This window comes from Diachasma alloeum, unplaced genomic scaffold, assembly GCF_001412515.2.
Source record: "Diachasma alloeum isolate Michigan unplaced genomic scaffold, Dall2.0 Dall_scaffold_00871, whole genome shotgun sequence".
Taxonomy (NCBI): Eukaryota; Metazoa; Arthropoda; class Insecta; order Hymenoptera; family Braconidae; genus Diachasma; species Diachasma alloeum.
The window spans coordinates 24182-40085 of NW_021680992.1; the positions used below are offsets into that span (position 1 = coordinate 24182).

Consider the following 15904-nt stretch of genomic DNA (forward strand, 5'->3'; position numbering starts at 1 on the left):
GACTGCTTTCAGCAATGTTTAAGGGACCTTCGCATACCCCGTCCACCGATAGACGCTCCAAAAATGTTTTTCTTGCTACTCAAAGCCCCTCTAACTAATCGGAAATGATTAAATAATTAATTTGCCAATTACTTAACCACTCTCGTATCTCTGCTCTCGTCCGAGACTTGATCCGAGACTGCTTTCAGCAATGTTCAAGGGACCCTCAATTACCCTCTCTACCTACATTGGATCCACAAAGGATTTTCAACTTATCTAATGCACCCTTAATTAATAAACAAATTGATTTGTGAAGGCATAAACAACTCTCGGATGCACTCTCGGACGAGAGTCTTTACTGAACTTTGGCGCCCTAACCTCCGAAAATCCGAGAGTCGAATGAGTGTCCATTCCGAGTGTCGGAGCTACTCTCGGATAGGTCTCGGACTCATCCGCCAGGGTGCAAATGCGCTACATTGTAGAATCCATAGATAGAGTGCCGAAATGAGACTCAAAAAGGGGACTCAAAATGTCCTAAAAAAAGAACTTATTCTTACCTTCAACGCTCGAGGAAAGACGACACTGACGATAGTATCGCCCTTTACTTAGCNATTCCTTCAGCGGCCATGAAACCTAAAAAACGCAGGATAATGAGCCAAAATATTACGGCGGTTTTGGATAGAGCCCTATCTAGCCCTAGCAGCACTTAGCATGACCCAGGGTTCGCGACGGGGACGCGGCTGGTATGAACCCCACAACGCCCCAATAATATAAACGGTTTCTTTTTTTTCCTGGGTTCCTATTTATGAATTTAAACCTCTCTGAGTCATCTCATACAATAAAATGGATGCTCACATAGATAAACGAGTGTCCCAAACGCCACCTTTCCCTCTAAAGGCATGTTAATATAAATATTAAATTTTATATTAAGTTATTCAAATTAAATTCAAAGTGCATGGTAAGACGAATTAATCTAGCCCTACCAGCACTTAGCATGACCCAGGGTTCGCGATGGGCATGCGGCTGGTATGAACCCCACAACGCCCCAATAATATAAACGGTGTTTCTTTTTTTTTCCTGGACTGCTATTAATGAATTTAAAAATCTCCGAGTCATCTCATATAATAAAATGTATGCTCACATAGTTGAACGGGTGTCTGCAAACGGCACCTTTCCCTCAAAAGCCATGTTAATATAAATATTAAATTTCATATTAAGTTATTCAAATTGAATTCAAAGTGCATGGTCAGGCGAATTAATCTAGCCTTACCAGCGTTCATACGTGCTGGCCTCAGGTGAAAATGGAAATTTTTTCTTTCGACATTTCTGGCGCCTCCAAGTGTTTCATTAGCATTAGCAAAAAGCTATTAACTATATTGCGACAATAAGGTAGAGTAATTTTTCACTTGTTTCACATTTCGATTTGACAAATGGTTTATTCAATAATTCTCTGAGACAAATTGCAAAGAAAATGCATTACTCGTCACTCCGGAATGAATCCGAATTATAAAACAGTAAACTCACTACATATTATAAGAATAATGAACAATCGTTCCTAGGCATTCCATCAAATCACGTCGAAGAGAAAAGATGATTAATTATATACAATAAGTTATTCAACTTAAATAGTATTGTTCATATATCTCCGGGACTCCTGGTAACCGTCGATAAATAAATAAAATAGAAAAATCAATTGTCATCTCATTATTCTCAGTACTGTCCAGTGACTTGTCTGATCCAGTCGAGATAATGGGAGACACGTGCGTAGACACCAGGTACACCTGGCTGTCCACAGCCAATGCCCCAGGAGACGACTCCAGCGAGTTGCCAAACACCGTGGCGTTCGCAGACCATGGGACCACCTCCATCGCCCTTGCAAGCGTCCTTTCCGTCCTCACCACCAGCGCAGACGAATCCTGGGTGGAGATTGAAGGTGGGCCCTAATCTGGTTCTTCTCATCTGGTTCTCACACACTTGGTTGCTGATAACAGGCACATCCACTTCCTTCAGGATGTTTTGGTACTTGCCAAAGTCCCCGAAGGCATCTTTGCCCCAGCCTGTTGTCCAACATCTACAGGGGATAGAAAATATTCAGTGTTCCATCACCATTACATGATCGTTCCTTCAAGAACTTAGTCACCTCATCTCTGTTGCCAGATATTTTGGCGACAAGTCTGGCAACTATGATATTTGTGAATCAATTTCGGAAAAAATTGAGGAATGCCCGAGCGAGGTTTGAACTCGCGACCTTCAGATTACCGGTCTGGTGCTCTACCTATTGAGCTACCGGGAGTTCCGGCACTTTTCGTCGAAGTTGATTCACTTTAACGTCGGATGACCCATCTCCGCCCTTCTAACGGCTTTTTTCTAATTATTATTAATTTATTTAAATATTTTTCAATTGAATTCTGTTGCCAGATATTTTGGCGACAAGTCGCCAAGTCTGGCAAATATGCACCTCATTGAGAGAAGATGATACAAGATGAAAATAGTATATTTCGTAACGAGTGCAAAAAAGTGTTTTTTGGCGAGTGGGAGATTTATATCACGAGCCGAAGGCGAGTGATATAATCCTACGAGCTAAAAAACATTTTTTTGAAATTTTTTGGAAATTGGACTTTTAGACACCAAAGTTCACTTTTCGTCACAGCGTGATGAAAAATCGTATAACAATTTTCTGGGCGGATTGGGTACAGAAATTCTATAGGATTTTCGTATATGATATTCGGATACTTCTATACGAATTATTTCTGTACATAAATTTTTATATAAATTTTTGTTTTCATACGAAAGACGTCTAAACACTCTAGAGAATAACGTAGAGAAATATCGCAACTCCATGCCAAATGTTTCTATGGGGAGTCCTTTGGGGTCCGCCCCGGCCAATGGAGGACGACAACTCCCCACTCTCTTCTTTTTCAACCAATGAAGTGTTACCTGACCGTCTTCGTGACGTCATAACCAAAAAATTGGCCTCGAAAACGACTGATTTTCAATTAATTATCATAAGACATCTAGGCAATATTTCTCCATAATTTTCTCAGTGTAGCTATCCATATGTTATGAAGAATGTGTGAATAGAAGAATTGGAAAGAATTGAGTAAGTTCCCTAAGTTCTTCATGTAAGTTCCCTATTGCTATTGCGGCATTCATGATCGACTAACTCACCTAGTTCCCGCAAACTCATCGAATTTATCAGGCAAACAAGCCGGGCTGATGTGTGGATTTCTCTCAAAGTCAACATCGTGATCGAGCTTCAGAATTGCGATATCGTTGTACAAAGTTCCAGCGTAGAACTCGGGATGAACGAAAACGTTGACGATGTCCCTCTCGATATATGGATAGAATTCAACATCGTGATTGACGTCCCATTCGCCCAGACGAGCGCGAAGATCGTGACTCGAGTGAGTCTTGACACAGTGGGCAGCTGTGAGGATGTGTCTTGGGGAGATCAATGTACCACCGCATACGTAAACACTTTCCGAGGGATCTTTCTTCAGAATTGCCACTTGCCAAGGGTATTCACCTGTGAATAATAATTTTGTATTGAAATCAGTTTCATTTAAAGTTTACAAACATAAATTGAGTTTTAAACATTAAAATCTGAGATAAATTCTAAACGAAAGTTGATGTGAATATAAACATTCTGGTTGAGTTTGTCAATTGGCAGTTTAGTGTTATTGATAATCGATTGGGGGTCATTTGGTCCAAACAACCATTCGTTCTATGATTTTTCGTCCAAATCGACCTATATCAAAAACTCAAGGAACAATGATCCGAAAAACGACATAAACACACTATAAACACAGGTAAATATGAACACAAATCTGAGGAACCAAAATCCAATTACTCATTGATAACGACACGAAACCAGAATAACGTATACGCGATCTCGATATAAACCCTGTCGAACAGCGGGTTTCGCACGATAAGTAAACGGAAAGCCTAGTCGTCAATAAAGAATGAGATGGAAATACAATGGAAAAAGAACACTCTAAAATTCTTCAAATGTTCAAAGATATTTTTAGAGAAAAGTGTGTCGAAAATTATCAATTGTGATTTCCTTTCTACAAACGAAATAATTTCAGAGAAAAGTTTATTGTCACTTGTAATCTTGTTCATAAATCAATCACATGATTCCCCGAATGCATTTTTTAAAGCAATTCAACAAAAATTAGAGTAGACAAAAAATGGAAAAAAATAATTGGACGGAAAAAATTAGACTGAAAATATAATTGGACGAACTGACGTTAAACGAAGAGTAATCGGACGAAAGAACTTCGATAATTATCAATCTAAAAGTGCGAAAACAACCCAGTGTCTTTGAGAAAATTAATTTCTTGAGGAAAGACAATATCGAAACCTGAAACTGAATGATCTTCTTGTATATCTCACTTCAAGTTTCGAAAGATATTGTCAAAAAAAAAATCTCCCACCAAAATTTAGAGAACGATTACCCCAAATTTCGTTGTGTTAAAAAAAATCATTATGAAAATGTCATTATCTCTAAAATAATGAACCAAAAGCTGATCTCCAACTAAAGTCAATTTCCGATTGCTGAAGTTAATTACCGAATTCAGAGTCTCCATCAATGTAAACTGGAGTCTTGATACGTCCATTGACTCCCTGTCCATTTCTGACTCCACACTGTCCAGATTTGGGGCGATTTAAGCTGCCGGGATGAAGCTGATTTCTTCTGCAGCAAACATGACGTGGTCCACACACCGGTGGTCTCCCAAATTGCCTCTATTAACCGAAAATAAGCGCCATCAATTACCTCCTCGCCTACCATGCAAATTCTCCATAATTAAACATCCTTTTACAAAAGTCAGTAATTCATCCTTCAAAGCGAAGAAACCCGCTTAGAAAGCCATAAGAGCCATATTACTACTACTTAATCATTAAAATGAGGGTAGAAAAATGCAGAGTCAAGTCGTCATCATGACATGAAATTACCTACGCTTAGATAGAAAGCGAGAAAGTCTGGGAGAATAATTCAGCGTAATGAAAGTGAAAATATGAAGCGTAAAATATGAAAAATAGTCGTTGGTCTTTTCTGAAGCTCATGACTAAACCCAGTGATCCAGTCAATGATCATCACAATCAGATGGACGTTTGTTTATTTCTGTCTGAAGTCAACAGTCCTTTATCGTTGTGAGCTGTGTCCCAGATGATCCGAAATGTGGACAAATTATCCCTTACCTCCTGAACATTCACCTCTCCAACGTCACGTCTCTTTCTATCTCTGAATGCCACTTTGCTACCTCTGTCCTGATCGTTCCCACTCTGTCCCCTCGCCCCAGTGCCGTTGAATTTTCTGCTCCTCGCGTAGTCACTGTAGTCAGACAGATCCGAATAATCGTAATCCTCATCATTTCGATTGTAGCCATTGTAGCCGTGATATTGCCCGTGATGGCCAGCGTAATTTCCAGGATAATTTCCATAATTTTCCGGATAATTGCTGTAATAGTTTCCCCCATAATTTCCTCCGTAGTTTCCGGTGGTCCCAAGCCAGCCAGGACGTTGGTACTGGTGTTGGTGTTGATGCTGGTGAAAATGCTGCTGAGGCCTCTCGTAATGTGGTCCATGATGATGTGGAGCGTAATGACCATATCCAGGATACCCTGGGTATTGCCCGTATCCACCCAGCAACTGTTGCTTCTTGTGAGCCAAGAGATCGGTGAACTTGTTGACAATTCCCTGATTGGGCGTCACGTGAAGATTAACGAACGGTTTTATAACTTTCTCCCCATAATCGTCTTTCCCAACTTGAAGTGCAACCAGTGGATTCACCGATACTAATCCCAGATTGAGACCATTTCCACCGCTACCGTAGCCTCCGTATGGGCTTTGCAGGGGATTTTCACCGTATGGATTCACCGGGTATCCTCCGCCACCCTGTGGCAAACCAAAACTCACTCCCCAGGTCGGTTTGACATTGAGCTTCGACGAGTCAATGTTACCCAGCAATCGCTGCAAAGAGTCACAGCAGCTTGCTTGAGATCCAAGGTCCACTTGGTAAGTTTAACGCGGGATTAGGACGGTTGTTAGATAACTACGGGGTTTTGTTGAATGCCTCGGATTCCATGGACCTCTTCTCAGACTGGGACTCGAAGTGACACTGACAGGGGGCTATTGATACTTGGGTGACACTGGAGAACATCAGAAATGACCGGACGACTTCTTCATTTTGTCATCATAGTTTCTCTCGTTTTAATGTCTTGACGGTGTTGGGACCGAGAATCGGGGAGATGAAATTTATTGGTCTATCCGGTGATTGCTCTCATTTTTGTTTGAGGATAATGTATCATTGCCATAGTTTATTAATATGTTACTGATTGATGTGATTTTTTTTTTCACGCACGAAAAAAGTGAATAGAAAAACCTACCGAATTCGTTAGAAAATTCTATTAAATTTCTATCAAACTTTCTATTAGTTTTTGGCTGATTCTATTGACATGTTCAAGAGAATAAATTCAGTAGAAAAAGTCAACAGAATTCGGTTTTTCTATACAACTTATTCTTTTCATATATTGTCTGTAGAATTTGCTCCACTCAAATTTTCTAAGTTTTTTTCATTCTATTTTTCTTTTCTTCTCATCAAGAAAATCAAACGAAGAAACTTAGAAAATTTAACCCGAGGAAATTCTATAGAAAATATCTCAATAGAATAGGTTATACAGAAAAATTGAATTCTATTGACTTTTTCTACTGAATATTTTCTATTGAACATTTTAATAGAATCGGCCAAAGACTATTTGAACAGTTCAATAGAAATTCAATAAAATTTTCCAACGAATTCGATAGGTTTTTATATTAAATTTTTTCGTCCGTGTTCATCTGCTGCGGTGGTATTTATTAATTTGTACCCCTGATGATGGCTCCGTATTCGCGATCGCAATTTAGATTTGGGGGCCATCACGTGATCTCTGAACTGACTCATCTTGGGGGCCAACCAATGATATCCCTAGGAGGGAACCAATAATAGGGCTCAACCAATGAGATCAAGGAGAACCCAGTCATGTTAGTGGTTGGCCGCCAAGAGTGGTTAGTTTAGAGACCACTTGGCGGCTCTCACATCAACGTTGTGATCGCCAATACACGCAGAACAAAAATAGAGAGAAATTGTGAAACAAGTCATGGAATCGTGGGGCGAAATCCCTTTCTAAGTCTTTTTTTGTCTATATCGGGGCAGAAAGTGCGAGAAAACAGTGAATTATCCCCTGCTGACTTGGGAAATTGGTTCTAGGAGAAATGTTCCCCGGAAAATCGTTCCCCAAAAACATGAACTTCCCAAAAAATTCCAAAAACCATCCCCAAATAAAAAAAAACCACAATAAGAAGCGAATAAACACAAATTGTAGTGTCATGAAGATATTTAAAGAAAAAGAAGATTATTAAATAGATGTCACAACGCATCGAATAATATGAAATCTGAAATTCGAGAACCGCATCCCAATTCGAAGTCCGCGTGAAAAATGTAAATCAATATTAATTCAAAATGATAGGATGTTATCAATGTTTTTCAGATATTTATAATCGTCATCGCGATTGTAGGTATCAACAATAGCTTTAAGGCGAAGATCATAATGCTTTAAGGTGAAGCATTTTATCCTGACACAATAAATTTTACCCTTCCAGTCCAATAATTTTTATGTAGATAACAACGAAAAATTCTAGAACGGTTGGTAAATTTTATCCTATCGGTACAGTAATTTTTACTTTACCGGCACGGTAATTTTTCATTTTATCAGGATAAAGTGTCTCTAACATAGAAGAAAATTTGATCATCATACATCAATTTTTACTAAATTTCGGGATAGAAATGAGGAAACGATGACTCATGCTACACTTTTATACAACGGTAGGATAATTTTTATCAAAAATTTCTCTCCGTGTAGTGATAACCACTACCCGGGGGGTGGATCACCATTTACCATCCAGACGAATAAAATAAAAACAATATAGAAATTGCAAATAAAAAATGATGGAGAACAATTTTCCGGGGAAAAAATATCCGGATACCGTGTCCACGTGTGGAATTGCGTGTGTAAGGGTTCTGTATTTTACCTCCCGAAGTTAAAACCCTATTTTTCACCTGTCGGAGCGAAAAAGGTATTTTCTACTGAATTACAATTTCGCTCCACGATTGCCTCTCGTATAGTAAAATTTGCCGCGATTTTCTAGTACTTTTTTTTCACACATGCAAAATTTATTAATATTTTTTTTAGCACAAAAAATGATACGAAATTCAGTTATGCTGAAAAAAGTGAAAGAAACAATACTCTGTTATGTAACCATTTTATTATACTTAAGATACTAATTAAACTCGAGAGTCCCCACGGGACCAAAGTTTACGTATTCAACAATATTTTTCATAAAAGTTTTTTGAGACTAGTTTGTAAGATATGTATATATGTAAATAATAACTGTTTTCAGAATAAAAATTTGGTTAATCAAAAAAAAAAAAAGTGGCCGAGTGGGCTAGACACAAGTCTAGTGCGCGAAAGGTTGTGAGTTCGATTCCCCGTGGAACCGAATTTTTCAACGGAAGGCTCCGGCGAGCGGGAGGTTGCTAATAGAGTAACCGCCTGTACCGGCATGGATGTCCTGTGGTTTCCCATGCTAATCCTATATTCTATAGGAGTGTTCTATAGGAGTGCGAACGCGGTACAGTGTAGAATCCACAGTCCCCTGCACAGGGTTGGATAGAGTGCCGAAATGAGACCCGAAAAGAGGACCCAAAAGGGCCTTAAAAAAAATTTGAACTTCTTTGACCCGGAGTTTTCCTTGGGACCGCACAGACCAATAAATTTCATCCCATCATTTGAATATTCTAGAGACAGCGGGAAACAATTATTTGGACATGAAAGAGACAGTGCAACAGGCAAAGCTTTGAGAGAGAGGGAGGGAACGTTCGATCGGAGGTCCAGGTTCTCAAGGGTGTTAGGGGGTCATTACCAGAAAGCCCAGAAAATTCATTTCTGTTGTAAAGCGGCAAACCGTAACGAAATGCACTGATAGAAATTTCAATGGTAATTTCAACTACAAGAAAATTGTCAAAAAAATAATACTTACGGTAACAATAAACATTGTAGATTCAACTATTACATTAAAGTGAAAATTACATCATAATGTTGATGACACTATTTGACATAGTAAATCGAACGATGAATCCTAGTTTAATCTACAAAGTTTATTGTTACTGTAAATATAATTTCTTTGAACAATTCCCTTGTAGTTAAAATTACCATTGAACTTTTTCTCAGTGTGGCAGGAAAATTACCGGAAGATTCTCTTACATCTCCCAAGATCACTGCATTCCAAAACAGTCTCATCGCGGTTCACCACTTCATCAATGATTCATCCCCAAAATAAATATTCCGAAATTGTGGAGTATTGAAGTGTTAGATCAAAGTTATTAGGAAACAGCAAGAGGATAAAGAGTGAAACTCCAACTTACAGATTGCGCGAGGGCTGCTTTATCAGTTGGTCCCCCGCTCTTGGCCTCAGCTTTTGCCTCTCTCTTCTGCCTTTTGCCTCCGTCATTCTTCTTGTCGTCAGATTCCTTCTTCTGGTCAGCTTGCTCAGTAGCATTGACACCTTTGGGAACCCGAACGACACTCATTCCACCGTTGGCATCAGTCACAACGATGTCTTCCGCTTCTGCGTCAATGTTCTTTCCGGTATTCCTGGGGTCAATGGGAAGGAAGAGATCGTCTTTACGGCCAGCGTGATCGATGGCAGCGCACTGGTCGTAGGGTACGCAGACACAATCATCGTAGTTCGACGAGGAGAAGCCATTGTCACCATTAAAACCACTGAAGCCATTACTTCCGAATCCTCCAGTGAGAACCTTTCCAGTTCCTTCGCTGCTTCCGAATCCTTTGCCGTTGAAGAAGGAATCCCTCTTGGGCTTCTCATAGATTGGGTATTTATTTGCGTAACTGGAGGTGCTCTCGATGGGGTCCAGACTGTTACCCCCAGGTGTTTCCTTAATTTTGAATGTCTTCTTGTACTCATCGAAGTCATTGTACTGCTGTCCGTATGTCCCGCCATTACCGTAGCCGTAATTTCCGCCGATTGGTCCCGGGCCGAGGATTGGTCCCGCCAATCCTGGTGTGCCGGTTATCACCGAGGCAGTCTTGTCGTCACCGTGATGGTAGTGATGATGCACGTGTTGTTGAATTCCAGCAGTTGGCGGAAGCACTTGTTTCTTCTCGAGGAAGTCGTGTTTATTCTCGGGGATAAAGTCGTATTCGCCGTCGAGTCCAGTGTCCTCGTAGATGGGTTTGTTGTTGATGAAGTGGGGGGGCTTCTTGTAGGATTGGTAGGGTCCGGGGTAGCTGGATACGGGGCCTGAGAAGGATGGCGGTGGACCGGAGAATCCGTGACCTGGGGGACCTGAGTGGAAGGGGCCGGAACCGAAGCCCGGGGGCACGGGCACTGGTTTCGGGGGACCGTAGCCCACGGGTTTTCGGACTGGAATTGCGGGGAGAGGACGTCCTACTGGTTTTATTGTGACTGGTTGCGCGTAGATGACCTCCTGCGGGTGGATGTCACGGTGGGGGGCGTAGTAGGGACGTCTGCCTTCCAGGTTTTCACACTGAAATGTTAGAGAAGGTTGAAATTTGAGGTAAGTGGTTGGCTTTTAATTTTTTGGGAATTATCTTCATTTTTGACGTCTATGGTTTCAATATGGGGGGTCATTTTGGAAAACTGTCCTTGTGTGCAGCGCCATCTATCGGAAGTCTAGAAAATTCTGGGCATTTCGAGGCAATTCGAGAAGTTTCTTGAAATTTCGAAAAAATTCATGGAGTTTCTAGGAAATTCGAGAAAGAAGGAAAGACCATGGACGTATCCATATACAAGTACAGCTGTATTGAAGATACAGCCGCCTGCAATTTTTTAGCTTAATTTTCTGAGAGGGTCGTAGTCGCCTTCGGCGAGTGTTATTTTTGCACTTCTGGATTAATTATTATCAATAGTGTGGGACTGCCGATGGAACACAACTCAATCAGAATGTTTTTGTTTATAGTCACTTTCGTTCAAAATTTACGTCAGATTTTAATCTTTAAAATTGAAGTTGTGTTTAAAAAAATGCATTGTCATAGAAATTTAATTTGGAAGCAAATTGCTAATTTATTGGTAAGAATATATTGGCCATATTGTGACAAAAGCAATTTCCCAATTTCTGTTTTTATACATCAGTCAGTTAACACCATTTTCGTCGAGGGTTTTTAATTTTCACGTTTTCAGGTTTCTATTTCTTTATTTTCCCCTTTTAAGTGATTTGTTACGCTGGAAAATACTTACGTTCATGAGACCGAGGGAACAGAGCTTGTCCTGGATGTAGGAACGCGCTATCGTGTCGTTACCAACTTGGAGGATGTTCTTGACCTCTGAGTCTGCGTACAAATCATCGTATCCAGGTAGGTTGCGTCCCTGTCGGTAGGAAACCAGAATATCATCGACTGTCCGGTCGACCTGGATCAAATGAATCGGTTATTTGAACTCCATTGGATTTCTTTACTGAGGCATGTTCCAGATATTGAATTATCTCAAGAAAGATGACTATGATAAAAGACTAGTTGGGGCAGAAGTTTTTGTATTGTCGAAGACAAATTGAATTTCACTTGTCATTATTGAATGCTAATGACACCCTCAACGCTATGTGAATTCAGGCCAAATTCATTACACGCTGAGAAAAATTTTCTGGAAAAATTCATGTACTAGCACTATAAACGATTCTCAGCTTGCACACTTGAAAAAATTATTGTGGCAAAATTATTGAAAGCATCGTAATTTTTTTTTTGATGCCCGAGAATATTTCTGGTGCTACACAATAATTTTTCCAAGTGTGCGGATTGTGACTCGTTTATAGTGCTTAGCACATGAATTTTGCTAAGAAATTTTGCTCTCTGTAGACATGATTTTGAATCTCAGAATGATTAGAAATGTTGCTTCGTAGCTCTTCATCAAACGAAAAAAATACGAAAAAATTTAATAGAAGAACCCAGCGAATTCGCTAGAAAAATCTCGCTATTGAATTTTCTATTGGTTTTTGCCCAATTCTATGGAAAAATTTCACAGCTCATCTGCGCTTTTTTTTAATAGAAGGGTTTAATAAAAAATAATGAAAAGAGAAAAAAAATAGATTGCAGAAAGCTAGAAAATGTCACAATAAAAACATTTTGTCTAGAAAGATGAAATTCTACTGATTTTTTTCATCAAATATTTTCTGTTGGATATTTCGTATGAATAACGCACACTATACCTGCGCGATTCATCAGTAAAAACGGCGAAGAACTATGCTGTTAAAAATTTTCTACGGAAATTTCAAGGAATTTTCTCATCGAAAATTTATAATTTCATGGAAAATTCGTGGGAACTGTAAATTTCAGTTTAATTATTCCGGGAAAATTACTGAAAAACCCGGAAAACCGGGGATTCTAAGAATTTCAAAAGAATTCCCTAAAAATTCGAGGAAATTCAGCAGTTTTCATTTTCCCTTGAAAATTCATGTAAATTGTGGAATTTTCGTCTTCTTGACGCTAAAAAAAATGGAATTTCACTTGAATTTTCAGAGAAACTTGAAATTCTCTCAATTTTTTCCCCGTAGATCGAACTGAAGGTATTTTTCAGGGAAATTCAGCCAAATTTTTTTAACAGTAATACAATTTTCTATCGAACTCGCTAAATTTTTCAATGAAATTTTGTCGTGCGAGGAATCTACGATACTCTATATTACTTCAGGCTCTTATTAATTACCGAGTGTTGGTCTGGAAGTGCTTGCGCAACTCCACTGGATCCGGACTGAATATTAGCATTTCCAGCGGAAAAACTCAAAGGGTGGAAGGAGGCGTCATCATTACTGGCTTCCGCCGTAGGCTCTTGCCACGACCACTGGGTTTTTGGTTCGCTCGATGATACTGACGAGCTCTTCGAGCCATACGAGACCTGTGTCGCCAGGCCCTGAGTCAAGAGACCTATCAAGAAAATGACCCACATTTTTCTGCAACAGAATAATCAAATTAAAATAATTCAAAATTATATTCAACCCTGAATTGTTTCAAAATTGCGTGGGGGGATTCATTGAATAAGCAGCAGCAGACATGTGGGAGGCAATATTCTTGATCTATCACGCAAATTTGAGATAGTCAGACCTCGAAAGTAAGTGCGGAAGTAGGACTTTCCCATTTCAGCCGCTTTCTTCGGGTATTTTCGACTCTGATCTCATGTCACATTTTCACTTCTGTTTGACATAAAAATCATGACAATGGCATTGTTCAAATTTTAATTTTGAAACTTTCAAAGTGATGTGGGGCACCATATGTGATATACATCAGGTTCCAAAATTAATTCAGTAGCGAAGTGGTAAAGCGGTTTAAAGTAGCTCTACCCTTATGGTAAATTCAAAGATTATTAAAAATTGCGAAAAAATTGCAGAAAACTCAATTAGATTCGGAATTCTAATTTTTTTCTCAATTTAATTATCTTTTTGGGTTTTCAAAGAAGAAATGTTTAAAAATCAGGATTTAATCAATTTTCTTATGTGAAAATCAACATTTCCGTTGTAATCAAAGATTCAAATCTGAATTTTTTTTCATTAGATGGGAAAAAATCAAGAATTTTTTTGACACCTCATAAAAAATGATCCACCGTTTTGCAAACAAGTTTTATTCTTTATTTATAAGAGGGAAATGTTTGAAAAAATATCAATATTTTGCGAAATTTAATTTAGATAATACTGACTGAGGAATTTGAGGAATATTTCGGACTCTGAGGGAGATAGCGAAATTTGTGTAATTACATTTGTTGTAGCTCTCAATCGGCTCTACAAAAACAGTTATAACAAAAATTTTGCTATCTCCCTTAGATTCCGACATATTCATTGAAAACAGGTCAATAGTCAAAATTGACTTGTACCGTTTTACCACTTCTCTACTGAATTAAGGACTGAGCAGAGATCGGAATAATCATCGCTTTCAAAATGAGTTAAATTTAACTTGTGTTTAACTGATAACATTACACAACAATTTTCAATTACCAAAGTAATCATCAATCGAATATTCGAATTCCGAAATAATCTATCGACCAGTAATCGTGTCAGGAGATTGATAATTACTTGTCTAATCGAAAAAATCCTTTTATGAAATTTAGAATTCTTTACTCAATCGTTAATCGAAAATTTAATTTATTAATTATTTTATTATTTTCCAATCTCAATTAAGATGAAATAACCGTAGTAATAGAAAGGCGCAAATTCTAATAATATTACAAAATATTACAAAAGTAATGATTGTCGACCGATCGTTGGGTCGACAGTGAGTGCATTCGTTTAGAAATTCTATTGGATTTCTACTGATGTTCCGCATATTTAATTGAAAAATTAAAGCGTTTTTCCGCACTTTTTTTTTTCAAACCGATTCGCTAGGTTTTTCTATTAAATTTTTTCGACCGCGTTATTGGCAAAACTAAATAATTTTGAGTGGACAATTTTTTGTTTGGGAAAAAAAAATTCATTCCTCGTCAATTCTTTCTATGGTATAAACCTATGGAGTTCTCTCAGGTCAAATGATTGTTGTCCAACACATTATATTTTTTCCTGCGAACAGTTTGAATTCTTCTACGGATATTTCTGATGATCACGACAAAAATTTAATTTTTGTGAAAGATATTAAATTTCGTTCTATCAAGTTGGTTAATTTCCCTCAAGTAAATCTATTCCCCTCCATCAAATTTTCTCACGTGCAACATATAGTGTTTCGGCAGAACAAATTTTTTCTCTCAGTGTAAGAATATTTAGCAGAACAACAATTAATACAATTAGTTTAATGAATAGAATTAAATTAGGATGAATCAAGCCTCATTTTGAAGTTTAAAAAAATACCTCAAAATGAAATTTCAATCGGAAAATATCAGTCTATCGCTCTCAAATTATTGATCATTAAAGATAAGAAGATGTTTTACCCAACTCTTTCCTACAGATATTTTCTATAAAAATTGAACAAGAAAATTCTAGAAAATTTCAGCTGAACAATTTTGTTAGAAACAATTCCAGCCAATGAATTGTATTATGTATATTGAAATAAAAATCAATTGCTTTTGGCACTTAACGTTCTCGCACGTGATTTCTTTGCAAAAGAGAAATTAACTCAACTGAGTGCTAAAAGTATACTTCAGATTTAATTATCTGTCGAGTGTTAAATTCGAATTTTACGATGAATTTTTGCGGAAATTTCCTCCGCATCAGTTTCACAAACAAAATCTTTCCGTGAAAGTGCATCTCACCTTTCTCCCAGCGATTTCAAGGTGAATTTTACATTCACATTTATTGACATCTCGGTTTTACGATAAAAATACGGTCATGTGATGAACAAATTAACGAGTAATTCTCAATAATTTAAGGAGAAAATTTTTTAGTGTCTCGTCTTGAGGAAAAAATAAAACATTTGGACAGAGTTTAAACTGTATCAGACGGGAGGAAGGAATCCCTTTGTCTTCGAATCCTCCGCGCTGAACGAAAGTGAGAGGAAGTTGGAGAAAGTCGTTTGACCGGTGAAACATTATGATACCCAGTGACGACACGTGACCCCTTCACGATCATATTTATTTTGATCATTATTTTGGACACAGTGAAAGCAGTTACGTAACGAGAAATCGAATTCTCCGTAATCCGCGATAAAATTTGAATAAATAAACAGAATTTTAAAACTAAGTCAAGATCTCAAGTCTGATTACTTAATTTAATTATATCATCATTACTCATCGCACGATGTAAAAATAAAAACTATTAGTGTAACCAGTGTCAGGATCACCGGAAGACAAGAATTACTGTGATTATATGGGGAGAAAAGTTGGGTAAAAATTACCCACAAAATCTGTGGATGAATTCAGTAGTCAAGTGGTAAAACGATAAAAG

The 15904-nt window shown here is 38.2% G+C and overlaps 1 protein-coding gene across 1 annotated transcript; it reads right to left on the bottom strand.

The window, feature by feature from the left end:
- Nucleotides 1-1473: 1473 nt before the first annotated feature.
- Nucleotides 1474-12990, bottom strand: LOC107045071. Its single transcript, XM_015267200.1, has 7 exons — nucleotides 12751-12990; nucleotides 11296-11466; nucleotides 9443-10585; nucleotides 5182-5952; nucleotides 4551-4725; nucleotides 3148-3505; nucleotides 1474-2050 (listed from the first exon to the last, which is right to left on the bottom strand). The coding sequence occupies exons 1-7, from the start codon at nucleotides 12988-12990 to the stop codon at nucleotides 1690-1692; spliced, it is 3219 nt and encodes a 1072-aa protein (XP_015122686.1). The 3' UTR covers nucleotides 1474-1689.
- Between the last annotated feature and the right edge of the window lie 2914 nt (nucleotides 12991-15904).